General features: G+C 43.2%; 1 protein-coding gene across 2 annotated transcripts; it reads left to right on the top strand.

The window, feature by feature from the left end:
- Window positions 1-577: 577 nt before the first annotated feature.
- yeats2 (YEATS domain containing 2) lies at window positions 578-16,953 on the top strand. Of its 2 annotated transcripts, none has more exons than XM_052088118.1 (29): window positions 578-724; window positions 1,005-1,121; window positions 1,230-1,327; window positions 2,161-2,253; window positions 2,332-2,562; window positions 2,775-2,893; window positions 3,355-3,516; window positions 4,756-4,867; window positions 5,033-5,077; window positions 5,151-5,313; window positions 5,427-5,663; window positions 6,191-6,358; window positions 7,025-7,116; window positions 7,565-7,768; window positions 8,463-8,691; window positions 8,772-8,930; window positions 9,916-10,040; window positions 10,470-10,616; window positions 11,001-11,183; window positions 11,558-11,918; window positions 11,988-12,122; window positions 12,580-12,724; window positions 12,870-12,946; window positions 13,054-13,133; window positions 13,886-14,090; window positions 14,235-14,467; window positions 14,602-14,676; window positions 14,862-14,935; window positions 15,842-16,953. In XM_052088118.1, exons 2-29 carry the CDS (start codon window positions 1,022-1,024, stop codon window positions 15,948-15,950), a joined length of 4,161 nt encoding a protein of 1,386 aa, XP_051944078.1. In that variant the 5' UTR covers window positions 578-724; window positions 1,005-1,021; the 3' UTR covers window positions 15,951-16,953. The 2 variants fall into 2 exon arrangements, with proteins under 2 accessions (XP_051944078.1, XP_051944077.1); XM_052088117.1 differs by having other exon boundaries at window positions 5,421-5,663.
- The last annotated feature ends 37 nt before the right edge of the window (window positions 16,954-16,990 follow it).

The raw sequence follows: 16,990 nt of genomic DNA, 5'->3' as shown, positions 1-16,990 counted from the left end.
GAAAAGCAATTTTCAGTCAAAGAAAAACAGTCAATATAAAATTTTACAATAAAACAAAGTCAGCCAAAGAGACGAAGGGTGAAGCCGCAGGTAGTACAGTAAGTAAAAATACATTTATTCATTACATCGTGAAAAAAAAGTATGAAAACATCTAATAAATTACCTTTATTAAAATAGTGAGTTTGTGTGTGGAAATCCACAATACACATTCATTACTTGACAATATAATAAAAATAAATTTTCTTTTTTTAAAATAGTACGTCGAATGAAAAAAACAAATACATACATTCACCTATTAAAATTAGAATAAGAAGCACAAAAAAGGCACCATACCCATTATTTATTACATCACAATCATAAAAATATGTCTTTATAAAGCGTGTATATAAAATCAAAACAAATACATAATAAATTCAACAACTATATTCCCTGTTAAATAAGTATAAACCATAAAAAATTACACGAGTAGACAGTACAGTATACATTATTTATTACAAACACCCGAATTAGTACAATAGCGACTCCTAGTGGAATTTCCGAAGAACTTCCAAGACTAGCTATCCGCAATTTAGCTTTCTTGCCCACATCGAGATTTAGCAATTCCCCCCCACCCCCCAAACACGAGTGTGAAAGATGCAAAGTGTAACAGTTAAACGGCCAGCAGCGATTAAATAAGAAGGAAGGCGCCGCAAAGGAACCTTCCTACTCACTCCAAGGCTTTATAGTAAGTTTATATCGTAGCCTCCAACGCGTTTGTGTCGTAAAACGCTGTGCTAGGTTTTGCTAGCATACTAGCACGGCGCTGCTACCTGCAAGAGCAACTACAATCAATTTGCCCAACTTTGAGCTGACGAGATATGAAAAGCGTTGACGATCACGTTTATAATGTGCCCCTGTGTACACTTCGTTGTGGGATTTAAGTCAAATCGGGACTAAACGTATGTGATATTGGAGCACCGGTATGATTTGTTTTAATTGGACACCTTTTTTTGGTGCTTCCCCAGGTGATAAAAAGAAAATCATGTCGGGAATTAAAAGGAAAATAGAAGATGGTGATCCCGACTACGAGGACGTTGCACTAGTCCAAAATAGCAAGCGAAACAAAGCTGCGGAGTTAAGTGGTAAGTTCTTCCATACCTACACTGTACACCTGATTTTTGTCATGACATGCATTGAGTAATTCGCTCTCGTTGCGTTTGAAAAAAATGTCGCCTCCCTCTCTTTATTAGCTCGAGATGCTACAGTCCAGAAGATAGAAGCCATAATCACTGAGCAGTTCTCCTTGGAGATGAAGAACAAAGAGCATGAAATAGATATTATTAGTCAGGTAAATGCTCCTTGTATATTTTATGTTCTTTCCCCTTTCTGCCTAACTTTGTTCCGGGGTCACCTCCCCATTTCTCCTCACCCTCTGCATCTTCTGCTTGAACTCTTTTCTTCACCACATCATGAATCTCCCTTTTGGTCGTCCAGTTCCAGCATCCTTTTAACCATGCATCGTTTAATTTCATTATAAACCTTTATAGGTGCATCTCTAGATTTATGATAAAAAAAGCTAATATAATATAATCCCGATACAAACCAAAAGTTGTAAAAATATCACGGTTAAGGGTAAAGTATGAGCCTTAATGGAGACTTCTTCTTACTTTTTCTTTTCTGATTGATATAAAAATGATTTAGTAGATATAAACACATAACGGGGTAGGACTAGATAAGTTTTTTACTTCATCCTACTCCCTTGAACATAATAACTGTGTTGAATGAAGACTGATTTATTTCTTTTTACTTTTTTTATCTACCTTATTTTCTGTCAAATTATTACTGTATATGTTTTATGTTCAATGTTCAATAAACCTTTCTGACCCTGACCCTGAATATCTGCCAATCAAATGGTCAGGATCAACTATAGATGATGTCACCAAAATCCAAATCTTCTGTCTTCTGGTCATTGCCACAATCTCCAAACTATACAACATGGCAGGTGTCATTACCACCCTATAAAGCTTTTACTTTGCTTCAAGTGGTCCTTTTATGTCACCCCTGACAGCGTCTTTTACCTTCTTTATTCTTCCTGTATTCTCGACAGTCTAGATTGTCCAATCGTCTCTAATTTTCACAGAAAAAAATAAAATAGAGAGAGATCATCTTTTTGTGTTTTAGCGACTCAATGAAGCCCGAAGGATGATGGACAAGTTGAGAGCGTGCATAGTGGCCAATTTCTATGCCAATGCTGGGATGACAAAGCTCCAGGAGGTAATTCCCTCAATTTTTAATATCCAGTCTGCAGTCAACTTTTTTTCCACACCACAATGGTTCTTTGTATGTTTACAGAGCTCAAAGAGTGACTCCGGAGCGCTCAACCATCCAGCCATCCGCCGATTCCTGGAATTTCCCTCTCGTTCCTCTTCACCTCTCAACCAGGGTTCCGAGACGCCTTCTCTGGTCCAGTCTGAGTCCGAATCTCTCTCGCAGCACGGAGACAGTACTGAAAAGGATGCTGAGGGAGTATGGAGAGAGGACAGCTGCAAGAATGAACGGAGACCGGGTCGCAACACTGGAAAGGTTGACACATGTCTATGATGTATTTTTATTGTCATGTGATGGTGAAGGGCAAAAGTTTTTTGGGAGGTTCAATTATGTTACATCAACCGCTAAGCCATAGGAAACCGGAATGTGCCATTATTATTTCGAGCTATTTGCCTATGTAACCTATTGTTAGCCGAATAGCATAAGTACTTTAGAAAGTTAGAATATATTCCTATTGTTTGTTGGAGGACACTTTTGGTGTGCCGACAAAGTTGGGAAATGAGCAGAGGATGACGTGCCACACCCTAAGCGATGAGGCTTCCAGACTCTACGCAAAGAAGACAATCGTCGTGGGAAATGTTTCCAAGTATGTGATTTGGTGAACTACACAGTCCTTAAGTTCCTCAGTAAGTGCATGTGCTCACAATGGAAAGTTTCTGCCCACATCACCTACGATAACACCTTTTATTTCAAAGGCTCCTCACACTGGCCCTCACATGCCAGTCACATGGTTGAAACGTCACCAATGCACTTGCTCAACCAAAACTGTTTTTCTTCACTCAGTAACTCATTCTTTTTACACACAAAAAAGGACAAGGATATGGAATTTTTTAAAATTAATGATCTATCTTGGTCTCATTTTTGTTTTCACATCACAAAAACCTGGCTTTTGTGCATGGGTGTTTAAACTTTGTATATCCGCTGCAACTTACAGGCAGAAATACGTTTATAAACGCTTGAAGTTTCTATATAGAAACCCTGTTGCCTAAAACCTATTTTTACTGAAACTTTGACCCCCACCCTTTGTGCCCCCCCACCCCCTCTTAGATACATTCCTCCCGATAAGCGGGAGGAGAACGACCAGTCAACTCATAAGTGGATGGTGTACGTCAGAGGCTCCAGGAAGGAGCCCAGCATCGACCACTTTGTCAAGAAAGTCTGGTTCTTCTTGCACCCCAGCTATAAACCCAATGACCTGGTGGAAGTCAGGTTAGTGCCGATCAGCGCTCGCTTCATTTATTTTTATTTTTTTTCTTCAGGCCTCAGGTAGCTCAGGACAAAATAAACTTGATCCAATTAAGGTTTGCTGCCGCGTCATGCTCTTATGTGTCTACAGGGAATACTGTATTTCGTTCCAACCCGAAATCATTATTCTGGGTCATTAGTTTGTCTTCCCCCCCACCCCCTCAATTTTCCTAATCTCCCCAGCTAACCTGAAGGAACTAGGAAAACGAGATGCTTAATAAGAAATATCCTCTGCGACAGTCAGGTATTGATTGGAGGACGCACTGCAATGAAAAAAAAATCAACATATCAGCGGAATCATGACGTTCGATTATTTGGTACTTGTTTGAACTCACAAGTTCAACAACAGCTCAGTGCTGTTCCACCACCAGCCTTTTCGCATTTGACACCACAAACAAAAAAAAGTACACACGGGCTGCGTGGGCGAGTGTTGTCACGCCGCTCAGTATGACTCAAAGTGGGCACACCTTGTGATGTACTTGTTTTGCAGTCACCGAAGAATAACATGCAAATTTAGGGCATGTCTAAACTCAAATGACAGAGCTTTGTAACAGGAGATCTGTGTGGCACACAAACATTCAGTGAAGCCTCGATTGCGAAACGCCGTCTGAGTTGTCCGAATGAGAATTCAAGCTGGGCTCTGTTTGCGAAGTCAATGATGAAGTTCAAACGGCAGCCATCGTGCGTGAAGCGATGTGAGGTGCCAAGTCAAAACTTGAATTTACCGTGGCAGCTAGGTCAGCAATACGTCTGCCACGCTGACCTCCATGCACTTTCAAATATTAGAATGATTCAGAAGTCATCCAGTGTTGTGGAACAGGCTGCGTTGACTTAGATGGAAGCTAGTTCACACGATGAAAATGTTTTACTTTATTTTGAAGCACTCCCTCGATCAGACCTACGGAGCTGCTATGAGTCACCAGTCGACAAACCAGTAAAATAACCACTCCCATTCACGTGTTTTGTGTGTTCCGTGTGCCAGCGATTTAAATCCGTCAGGATTGTTCAGATCGGGTTTTTCGCTTTGCCATGGTACTGTGGAGCATAAGCGCTACTGTCTGATTCAAGTTTTCTTACACATGCAATGCATCATTGCAGGAAATAGTATATGATGTAGTATTTAATAACCATAAATAAATAAATGACGCATGTTTTTACAATTTGTGCATTTGAATGACGTGGGGACCTTGCTTCTATTCTCAGTGAGCCTCCATTTCATTTAACACGTCGAGGGTGGGGTGAGTTTCCTGTCAGGATCCAGATCCACTTCAAAGACCATCGCAACAAACGTATCGACATCATCCATCAATTGAAAGTAAGACCCATGTCATCCTTAAATTCATAAATGAGATTTGACCTTTTTAACTCATTCAGTACCAGTCAATTCTAGACCATGTCTGAAAAGACGTTTAAAAATGTCTTTGGGAGTGAATGAGTTTTAAGTGGGCTGATTGCCTTTGTGTTTTTTTTTTTTTTGCAGCTTGACCGAACTTACACTGGCCTGCAAACACTGGGGGCAGAGACGGTAAGATGTTTGGGGTTTTTTTTCGTAACATTTATTTGATTCAGAAACTATTTACCGGCTATTTTTGTTCCAGGTGGTGGATGTGGAGCTCCAAAGGAATTCTCTTGGTGAAGAATTTCCATTGCAGCCATCTTCCTCCAAGGTGACCCACAGAGCGAAGAGCCCAATGACGGTCTCCTCTCAGCCTTGCGGACATTCCAGTCCGCCCATCTCGTATGATTCCAATTTCGACAAAGGTAAACCTAAATGAACATTGATTCAATATAATAAGTCATAATGTCACATCTTCCAAAGTGTATATAAACATACAAACATGATATTCTTTCTTTGAACTTTGTCCCAGCTTCAGTCAAAGCAGAGACGGGCAGGTCAGCGGGGGGTCACCGCTCAAGTGTCTCAGCGGGGGAACGCACACCGACACGACCTCAAGCCAGTGACAGGATCACTCTGGGTTGCCACGGCAACTCGGCCTTCCAGCCCATTACGGCAAGTTGCAAGATTGTTCCCCAAGGACAACCGCCGAGCCCCGCTGAGTCACCTGGGAAGACGTTCCAACCGATAACCATGAGCTGCAAAATTGTTTCAGGTAGCTGCCGTCTCCTGGTGGTCATTTCCTTCACCGACAAGGGGAATGGGTGGGGATGGTTTCTGATTCTGCTCCAGTTTAAATCTCAACCTCGGAAACAACTTTACTGATGCACAACCTCCAGTAGATGGCTGCCGTGCATTTACTTGCCTAACCCAGAGATTAATTGGTCTGCTGATTTAACACGATGATTTTTCTCTTTTGTAAAGTTGAACAAATACTGAAGGACAAAGTGATGTAAAACAGTCAAATGTTCGACATGTAACACATCTTTCCTGTTGTTGTAAGTATAAATGGACCAAAAAAATATATGTAATTTTAAACATTAATCAGTCGATTAATCGGTTGTCAGGATTTTATTCTGCCAAAGGTCGGGCCTTAATTTTGTGTACATGTTATCTCTCCTATATATTGTAGCTGCAATTAAATCAACCCCATGTCATATCTGGGGCGTTGCAATTAATTACACACAATCAAAAAATGGTGTATCCAAAGAGCTGGTCCCTTGCGCTCTCTCTGTCGCACAGGTTCTCCAATCTCCACGCCAAGCCATTCGCCGCTGCCTCGCACACCCACCGCCTCCACTCCTGTCCACAGCAAACAGAGTTCGTCCTCGGTGCTCAATAACCCTTACGTCATTGTGGACAAGCCGGGCCAAGTGACCGGTGTGGCGTCCTCGTCGGCCGCCTCCGCAGGTAAGCGCGTCACTTCCTACTTGCTGTGAAGTAAACCCGCAGAAGCGGTGTCTGGCCGCCCACACACCCAAGTTAAAAAAGGCCGTGTATTATTGGTAACTGTAACCCTCCAGTGTCCCTTTTTCTTTCCCCTTTTGATCTCTGTACATCCTCTGTCCTGTTTCACCATCACAAATTTAGACTGCAAGCACTCCCACTGCTTTTTTTTTTCATGCCTCGTTGCAACCGTTGCCATTTGAAATGTGTGATGAGGCAGCAGGACGGATGCGGGATGAGAGGTTGCCATGGTGACCGGATTGGGTTTCATATGAGGAGAATGGTGAAAATTGGAATCATACTCAGTATTCCTCGCCTGCTGACAAGATGTGTAGTTTTTAGCCGATACTCTATATTCTCACCAACACGTCCGCCTCGCAATGAACTTGAAAATCCTTTCACCAAGATAGCTTTGTTTTTTTTCCCCTAAAGCTTGTGTGGCTGATGTGAGTGTTGCGGAACTTAATGCCGTAGGTGAAGATATAACAACACCAGCTCAAAGATGCTCTACCAGGAAAATACACTCTTGACAACATAGTTGGCTAAAAGTATTTGAAGCAGATGTCAGGAACTGCATCCTCTGTCATGGCTCTCATGACTTCCTCCGTTTATGTGGACATTACTCCGCAGGAAGTCCGTCGGCCAAACAATCTGCTGCTCAGGGAACCCGCTCTCCAGCTCCCAAAGTTCACACAGGCACGTTCCTCTCATCTGGAATGAAAGTGAGTTGTTTATTGATTGTTTTTTTACACCTTAATTTCACCCCATAAATTCATTTGTCTTACCATAGCTTTATTTTGTTGTCTTTTCTTTCAATCCTTCTTTCTTTATTTTTTTTTTAATTCAAGCAGGCTACGTCAATATTTCTTAACCATAATTGAGCCAAGGCCCAATCACCGTGTTCCAAATTATTATGCACATGATGTTTTTTTTCTCTATGTTCATTCATCTCATATGAAAGCAAATGAAACATCGTATAAATAGACTATTTACAAAAATCTGAGAAAAACAACACTTTTAAAATTCAGGTTTTACCCTAGCAACATGAAACTCAGATCATGTCAAATGCTAGACTTGATTTTTATATTTTTGTGATATCTGACGAGGTCTAAAAATTGCAACCCGTAGAATGGGTACACCTAAGTGCTTCCTGCATGTGTTTCCTTACAGGTTATCATTAAGCAAGAGCCTGGGGAAGTACCAACACAGCAGCAGCAGCAACAGCAGCAACAGCAGATGGCTTCGACAGTAACTACCCAACAGCAACCAGCTGCCACAGCGTCACATCAATTTGTTTCAGTCAAAGGAGGACATATGATCTCCATGTCGGCTCAGAAACAGACGGGAGGAGGTTCAGGGGCTACAACAAACAAGGTCGGTCTGTCTTACAAGGTCATTTTAGTGTCAATTGCTCATCACTCACCTAAAAAGATGGGGATATTGGGCATTTGGGTCAAATATCAGGATGAACCAAAAATCTTCTATAGCCTATGCAGGTCAACTTTTACAATTTTCACCCTCTGAGGAGAAGGAGGGCAAGCACCTGAATGGTAAAATTTACACCGAGTGTTTCATGCATGAATCAACCAATTAATGTGTCGGTTTAATTCAAATTGATATTGAAAAAAATAAAATCTTTTTTTAATTTTTTATAATGGTGTACACATTTTGAAATCAAACACCAAGATGAGGCCAAACTAAATATCAACAATACTTTGCTCCAACCCTTTTCAGCAGCAAGTGGTCACTGAGCTTAGTGTCACACAGTGTCATCAGCAGGTTATAACGGAGAGACTGGAAGGGCCACAGAAAGGTATCGAAGTCGACTTCCTTGGAAATGTATTGTGTCAATACATGGTTAGTGAACACCGTTCACCTAAAAAGTACTGAAACATTGAATATTTGGACATTCAAAAGTTTAGCGGTCAAATTAAATTCATCTGGAAAGGTCAGAGCACATTTCGGGTTTATCCTGGAATTTTACCCAAAAGCTGAATATCCCTGTATACGCAGTATGCGGTATATATTATGTTGTTGGACGCTCATGTGGAACTCTTCCTGTCACTAGATGTTAGGTATTCCGGTGAGTTCAACGCTGCAATCTGCAGTGAAGCAGGTGGCCATCAGCAGTGGGCAGATTCTGGTTGCCAAGGGGAACCCCTCCGTCTCTAAGGTGGTGGGTGGGAAGCAGGTGTTGGCGCAGGGGGTGGCAAAAGCCATAGTCAGCGGAACGAGTGGCATCTCCGGTCAACAGGTTACCGCCAAGGCAGGCGGGGGTTCAGGTGGCAAGACTGGAGGTCAGAGTTCACTCTGGTGCACAAATTCCCTCTTCGGTTTATTATATGTGTGAATCGTCTTCTGCGTATTTTGCATGTAGTGATGGCTACTCTTCAACTGCCTGCTAACAACCTGGCTAATCTTGCCAATTTGCCTCCGGGCACGAAGCTCTACCTGACCACCAACAGCAAGAACCCCTCAGGGAAGGGCAAGCTGCTTCTCATCCCACAGGGAGCCATCCTCCGAGCCTCCAATGCAGGTTAGACACTTTTTGTCCTATTTTTACTGCTGTGCAATGCAGAAACTTACAACATCGCCTTAGTTTTGTTACTCACGTTCTCCTACGAGTTTGTGATAAGTCGGGTTTTGAAGCGACACACTGTGATGTTGGCTTCCCGTTGTAGATGTGAGACACTTCTCTCTCATTGAGAATTAATTTTCTCAGCTGATGAAACTCGGAGTTTGTTCCTGAAATCTTGTGCAATTCTTCACTTTTATTCAACCGGACTACTGATTAGGCAAGCCCCGCTGTTAGGATTCAACGCAAGAACTTTTTCAGATTCTACTTTTACAATATCTTCGGTAACATTATCATTCTGACGATTTATATATTTTGATTGGATCATAATAGCTAAATCATGACTTAGGCCGTCATTCTAAATATGTCAGATAAAGCTGATTCTTTCTTTATGGCTTTATCATGTACAAAGTAAGTTCTGTACTTTTTTTTAAGGAATGTTTTAAAAGCAATGCCAGGTCAACTACAAAGTGCAAGTTCATTAAAAGGACGAGAGAACAATGGGCACAGCAACAGGCATATCAACAACAGTAATGCTCTTATGATGATGACATCAACGAGGAGGGCAATCTAAAATTGCTGAGTCAGTATCCAGGGTTAGCATCCTGGCCAAAAGCATTTTACCCTGACATTTCCTACATGCCCTCCGGCCCTGTATTAAATCGGTCACTGTTAGTCAAGGTTAGACCAGTTATCCTTGAGGAAACAACTTCCCCATCGCTTCTACAGGGTATTTTGGTGGCAGCTCCAGATTCAGATAGCTTTTCATTTCCCCTGGACTTTGAGTCATCCGTGATCTGTTAACCCCCCCCCCCCCCCCCCCCCGCCCCCCATTGCAAACTAGAGGCTTCACACAGCACATGAAAGAAAGAAAAACGTTTTTGATGAAAAGGATTGAGACAATTCTCAACGAGATTTGTGCCTGGTGTGCCCCTGTCTAATTAAGGTCAGCAGTCTCAGAGCAGCTCGTCAGCGGGCGCAGGGGGCACACAGACTTCTTCAACTTCCTCATCCAGCAGTTTGCCTTCCAACCTGTCATACACATCATACATCCTGAAACAGACCCCTCAGGTGGGTACAATTATGATGCAAACTTTAGACATGTTACATACTATGCTCAACGGTACTATTCCATTTTATATTTGAATCAAACGTGTTGGGAGACTCATTCAATGAATGTCTGACATCTTTTCGATACTGCGGGTAGGGATGTGCTTTTTATACAGTGGTAGGACATGCAAGATTCATTTCCATCATCTCTAATATTTTATTCTAGTCCATGGATGGAGACTTTCCAAATGCTTGAAGCAGCACTTATCCAGTAGCCACTTTTAGAACTGTTTTAGAACAGTGCCACCTTTGCATTGAGCCATCAAATCCACAGTTCACAAATCTCAGAACTGCTATCGGTTCAGTCATTGGGCTTAGGAAACGTATCACTTATTGATAACGAAACGATGCAATGTTTTTGGTGCCTTCGCATCCCATGTCTATTTTTAGGGCACATTTCTGGTGGGCCAGTCATCGCACGGGTCAGGGAAGCAGGGGAGTTCTGGTGCAGCGGCACATGCTACGTCATCTCCATCGACCGCTCCTCAGCAGGCCATCAGAGTCACAGCTGGACAGAAGGCTGCCATTCTGGCTCAGGTAGGAAACTCCTCTCTACCTTTTTGATCGCGTTCAGAACTTTTGTTGCATCTACCTTCCCTCCTTATTAAATTGAATGTGTAAAGTACAGGATATAATGAACCCCCATTTATCGCAGAGGCTATTTTCTGACCCACACACAAAGTGACACGTAAAACAAAAAGAAATGAGAGAGAAGAAAGAGATATTAACACACACCGGGTAGCAACACACATAAGCACAGCATACAACAATGCGACATAGAAGGTAACACCATTTTGACTTGTTTCTACTCTAAAAAACCCCAATAAGAATAATCTCAAAAACAAACAAAAAAATCTGTGAGGTAGCTGTAGAGCCCTTGGCTGTAGGAAAACATAATATTTGTGTTACAACAAACATCAGATGGCTGGCGGTTCCCAGAGTGCTCAAGTGAAGTTATCGGACGGCTCTGTGAAGACGGTGACCACAGCAGGCCACTTGTCCAAACCGGGGATGACTACACTGAGAATGACCGGCGGCGTCATCACTGCCGCTAGTTCCACTCCGAGCTCAGTCAGCACTGTGCCAGCTGGCAACCAGCAGCAGGTTAGTTTCTTGAGTCGTTTCCTTTCTTCCACTTGCATCAGCACGCAAGAGGCACGGTCAAAGTGCAGACATATAGAGTGACATGCTTGAATTTGAAAAAACTAAAAGAAATAAAAAAGGTAATGCCTCCTGGAAGTGCAGAAATTGTTCACGTGTGAAAAGCCGAGTTGTGGTGATTCAACATGAGCAAATGGAAAGACTTCATTAACCTAAAATTTAAAGCCAGCACCAAGTCCCAGTGGCTTTGGCATAAAAGAAACACTTTTTGATACACCAAAGGATCACTCAGCAGCTCTTTCCTTTTGGCATAGTTAAGGAAATTGTGTAAACTCTCTGTGAGACGAATGAACAAATGCTTTCTGTGTTTGATGCAGGCTTCTGATGGTCCGAAGTCTGCCTCGCAGTACCACTCTCTCCTAATGGCAGCCAATCAAGCAGCGGTGATCAATGCGGCTAAGAGCGCCAGTGCTGCAGCAGGCGGCGGTTTGTCCAAGACCGCCATGGCCACCTTAGTCAAAGGTGCCGCAAACTCTGCCGCACTGGCCAAAAGTGCTCCCGGTTCAGCTGGTGCGACGGTAAACGTCACCAAAGGCGTTGCCAGCATGCCCGTTGTCAGCATGGCAAAGAGCGCGGGTGCTGTGGTGCCCAAAAGCGGTAGCGCGTCACTGGTCACCGCCGCATCACTGGCCAGTGGAATGGCGACGGGAGGGGGAAAGACGACTTCAACCATATCAGGTAGGCTGAAATGAGCTCCCTAAATATGATCATGATGATATCACTAAAGTGTTTTTCATATGAAAACAGGCATGCTGAAAATCCACTCTGGAGGTTCCAACTCACAGCAGACCGTCTTGACAATCCCTGCTAACCAGTTCAAGCAGCTTGGGGTGGCCAGTGGGTCGGGACCAATGCAGACCATACTCATGCCTCTTGGCAAAGGTAAGATGCCTTCTGAAAGTGAGTTTTACGTACGGCTTCTTCTGGAAATGTTTTTGTCTTCCACTAACACTTCCAATTCCATTGATACTTCATTTTGCATTTGGCGATGTGTTGCATAGTCAAAACATGTCAGAGCTTCCCAAAGCACAAAACACTCTTTCAATGACAGCCGTTATTACCTCCTCCACACCGGTTGCCAACAGCAAATGTCCCTGTCATCTGATACAAAAGAATAGTGCCCGGTCATGTGCGTGTTGTACTATCACACCATTAAGTTAAATGGGATGCAGTAAAATTCTACATCCTAACAAATGTCAACCACAACAGTAAACATACGCTGAAATTATATGGCTGAATATTTCTGTAAATATCCTAATACATCCTGTACTCCAGACTCATCCAGGCCAGAGAAGGTGTGTTAGATGAATGACACTTTGCCACTTTGCCATTGCTACAGTGAAGACGGAGCCGTGTGCTGGCACAGCTGTTACAGCCGGTCCGTCACCCCCGGGCCCCATCCCCACATCTGTCCACGTTCTGTCTGCAGCTACCACGGTCAAGCAGGAACAAGGCGCAGATCATTCTACGCATGACCTCATCAAGTATGGGCGGCTGCTGCTTCTGTTACACTCACAGTGATTTAAAAAAAAATCATATATAAAATAAATATGTGTGTGTACATGCATGCATCAGAATGGAAAAGATTATCTTCACGAATGAGTCGATAATGAATTGCTCTTTCCTCAGCACGGAGCACATCGAGACCATGATGCAGCTGCTGACAGCTGTGGTGAAGAAGTTCCCGCTGATTGTGCCAGATAAGTGTAAGTGAGCGTTACATTTGGCTGAATTAGACGCTGCACACGAAATATGCAAACGGCAAGGGCAGTCATTCGAGTTGACATTTGCGTCTACGTTTCTTCCCATTTAGCTGAAGACTCGCATCCGTTCTGTGCCTCTTCAACAGAACAGTATTATTCTTGGAATATTGGAAAACGGAGGGCATCAGAGGTAAGTCGCTATTTTCCAGCTTGGTCATTTTCCATTTATTTTGCAATCCCTTACTTAAACCCTGCAGCACCTACGGCTTAATAAACAGCAGTTTCTAATAAAGCGGGAATTGAACCACGTCATATTTTCGGGTCATTCCACCATTTGCCTCGCCGCACACCCTGAGTCAGCTAGCTTTCTGCTTGCGTCATGTCTTCACGTCTACTCAGATGTGTGTATCTGCCTTGCCTCTTAATTGTTTCATCGATCCCATGCTGTAGCACTCTCTGCCTCCGAAAACGCCTTTCACACAAGCCCAGAAGGCAATATTTAATTGACAAATTTATTTAAAATGTACTCGGAGCGCATCCTCAGCAGGTCAAGGCGAAGTTCATGGAATAGATTAAAGTCGTCTTTCATAAATGTTGATTAATACATGTGATTTCTTTTAAAAATTCAAACACTTTGCTTGTTAGTACAAAAAAATGAAAATATTTGAATTTCATTCTCCAAATAATACAAAAGAAAAACATTTTGGGGCGTGATGTCATATTCTATTTAATTTAATGTGTTTATGGCAGTAAAGTAAATTCTACACAGAATACTAATTCTTTGAGATGCTTGAAAACAACCACAAAGTACTAGAAAAGCTTTAAATTTGAATTATTTGTTTGAATGAACCCATGATGGATGCTCTAGTTAATTGTCAGTCAAAACGCTGCATTGCAATTTAAAATAAATAAGATGTACACTGCACGTATGTCTGTTTGTAGCTTCAGCGAGCGGTGGCCGTCAAGCGAATCATCCAGAATGTGTTGGATCACGCACCTCGCCTCCAGGCTCTGACGCCCCCAAAGACCAGAGAGGTAGTTCAGTGGTGTCGGCAAAGGGGCTACACCCCGCCCGACCCCGAACCCCAGCACAAGAATGACGACGAATCCATAGAGGACGTCCTCACGCAGATTGACAGCGAACCAGGTATGTGTGCCTGGAATGTATTTGTTGCTTCTCTGTCTTTTTTTTTTTTTTAATGATTTCAACAGTGCATACCATGAACTGGAAAACCTTTTTACATTTAAAACAACTGGGTTAGAGCATTTATACGAGGGAATCTATCCGCAGAGTGTCCCACCACGCTGAGCAGCAGTGATGAGCTGGTGCTGCGGTTGGAGCAGATGCAAGCCCTCCTGAAGACCGAACCGGAGGAGGCCGACGACGAGATCATAGACATCGTCACTGTGACACCGCCGCCAAAACTCAAGGTCAAGGAGGAGGAACCGGAGGCCGACACGGAGCCCAAGTTCTTCTTGGGGCCTTGCATGGCGGCCCAGTTTGTCGATGAAGCAGCTCAGCAGGTTCGGAACATCTTGAACTAAAAACTGTTTCTCTCGGCGTGAAGCGCCGAGCTAAATCGACAATGCCGTGAATCTTTTCCGACTTAACGTACACGGGAGAATATAACCGACAGACTTGAATTTGTCTCTCTCAGATTGGGATCACTTTCCAGCCAGTGGAGGTGGAGAAGAACCTCTTTGCTCCGGTGATCGAAGACATGATTGTGAAGGTCAGTCACATGTGACTGCAGAGCCTCCATTTTCCTGCACTTGACGCGGATTGAGAGATGAATTATACAGTGTGCCACACCCCACTCTCCCCCCACAGTGCTGCACGCTTCACCTTGTGCTTTGCAGAGCCATGTGTTCCTTCTTCTCATGACTTAAAGCGTGTGGATGTGTTTGTACACTGCAGGCAACACAGCAGTTGGCCAGTGACATCCTGAGAGAAGCTCTGGCTGATGCCTTTGCCAAATCCCCTCACAACAGGTCAGTTCAAGTATAACACGCAACCTGCTCCATCCTTCATGCGCAGGACGTGTAGTATTCTGAATCCGTTGTGTTTACGATTAAAAAAAAAACTTGGTAGTATTTTTTATATTTTAAAAGAGCTCTCAGCTGTCTTCATGAAACAGTACTGCTGTGACACTTTCATCAAAATGTCCCAAGAAACAAGAACTAATCAGATTTACATGAGCCATAGCTTGGGGTTCTTGCAATAAATTTTCATATCATTTTAATCATGAATATTCAGGTTGAAATGTTTTTTAAAAAAATTAAATACACACACACACACACACACACAATATTACATGAACAAAGCTTAAAATAACATTTTCTTCTTTCGTGGAGCAATTTTGCTTCTCAACGACTTTCATTACGGCCCAGCGCAACGATGCAAACCGTCTGACATCCCCAAAGTGAGATTAGCGGAGTGTACATTGATGCAGAAGGCAGCTAGTAGACGCACTGACTCAACTGAATTGAACCACACATCGGCCATCAACACTTCAGACATACTTTGTGGTAATTCATGCTTCAGTTCGGGACAAAGACAAGCTCACACACAAGCAGGACACTTTTGCCCAAACGGTTACGAGAGAGCCAGCGGGGTTGCTGCGCTCCTGCCTTCCAGGGTCCTGCATGAAGGGAGCGGAAGGAAATCAAACCTATGGTAACGTTGGCCAATTATGATGATTTCTTTTTCAAATATTTTGAGCAATAATGAATGAATGTTGCGTTATGGGTGTAACCAGCGAACATTCGGGGATTTGACGGCTCAGCGTGTTCCTGCATAAACGCCCTTTTGCAGGTTTATATTCCGATATGTTTAACTGAAGTGCAAAATGGCAATTTTGACTCTTAAACTGCAATGCAAAACCGCTTATTTTCCAGGGCTCCAAGAGAAATCACAGCCATGAACATCCACCAAGCCATCTGTAGCATCCCAACCTGTGACTTCCTCACCAATGCGCACATGGGCTACCTGGCCAAGGACAACTGAGGCCGGACACAAACCGGGACCTCGCTAAGGTGACATGTACTGAACACTAACAACGAAGAGGTAGTCTGCCGAATCCTACATTCCCGCCACAAAGGTCCTCTCCCGGAATGATCTCATTGACTTGATCACTGAAGGGCTTACCACCTCGCTGCTCCTCGATGCCACAGCAGTGCGCCCGGTGGAGTCAAGTGGCTCTTTTTGTTTTCCACGGATAGTTGCACTCTCACTTACCTCATCACCAGATTATTTTTGTAGAATGAAAACATTTCCTGTCACAAAGCCTGCTCACGAAAACGAAGCCCGGGCCAACGCAACCATCGACTGATACTACTTTCTGGATTCCAATTCTGATTATTCACCTTCCTAGTCCATGCCCTCCCTTAAACACGGATGGAAAAGCAAATCTGCTGTTGCCATGGTAACCAAGGATCCGCTATGGGGAGTATCCTTTCATGTAGTATTGTATGCCGTGTTACCCTGCGGTCGTAATTATGCTCACGCGATTGCGCGGGTTTTATTCATGTGCCGCGTTCCAAACCTTTTAATTCCCAACATGAGTGCATAAATTGCTACGGTTCCTAATCTGTTGACCTAATTATTTTTACGACGGTGTGTGTTGTAGTCACCAATCTCAGTATTTATATCAGTCAACTCATGTTGTGCGCTCTTTGTGATCAATGTGAAATAGATGCGGTTTGCAAGTCTGCTTAATATTTTTATCCAGGATCGTATGCTGACAGCGGTGTGTGTGAGTGAGTGAGTGGGTGCGTGCGTGATGTCCGTGAACGTGTCATCGACAAATACTGTGTTAGTAATGACGTTTAGTCTATGACTTTGCATTTTGTGTGAGTGTCTTACTGAACAAGTGTTGGTCTGAGTGGATGTTGAGGCTATTGAACCAAACGAGAGTAGACAATATCCCCCAATGTCTTTTTTTTTTCATGTTTCAGTGAAAACCAAAAATATTTTCAATATTCTTGTAATAAAAAACAACAAAGCCCAAGCAAGTCTCGTCAAATTCGGACACACCAAAAATATTG

This window comes from Hippocampus zosterae, chromosome 15 (genome assembly GCF_025434085.1).
Source record: "Hippocampus zosterae strain Florida chromosome 15, ASM2543408v3, whole genome shotgun sequence".
Taxonomy (NCBI): domain Eukaryota; kingdom Metazoa; phylum Chordata; class Actinopteri; order Syngnathiformes; family Syngnathidae; genus Hippocampus; species Hippocampus zosterae.
The sequence above is the reverse complement of the archived record's forward strand: the minus strand, read 5'-3'. Positions and strand labels throughout refer to the sequence as shown.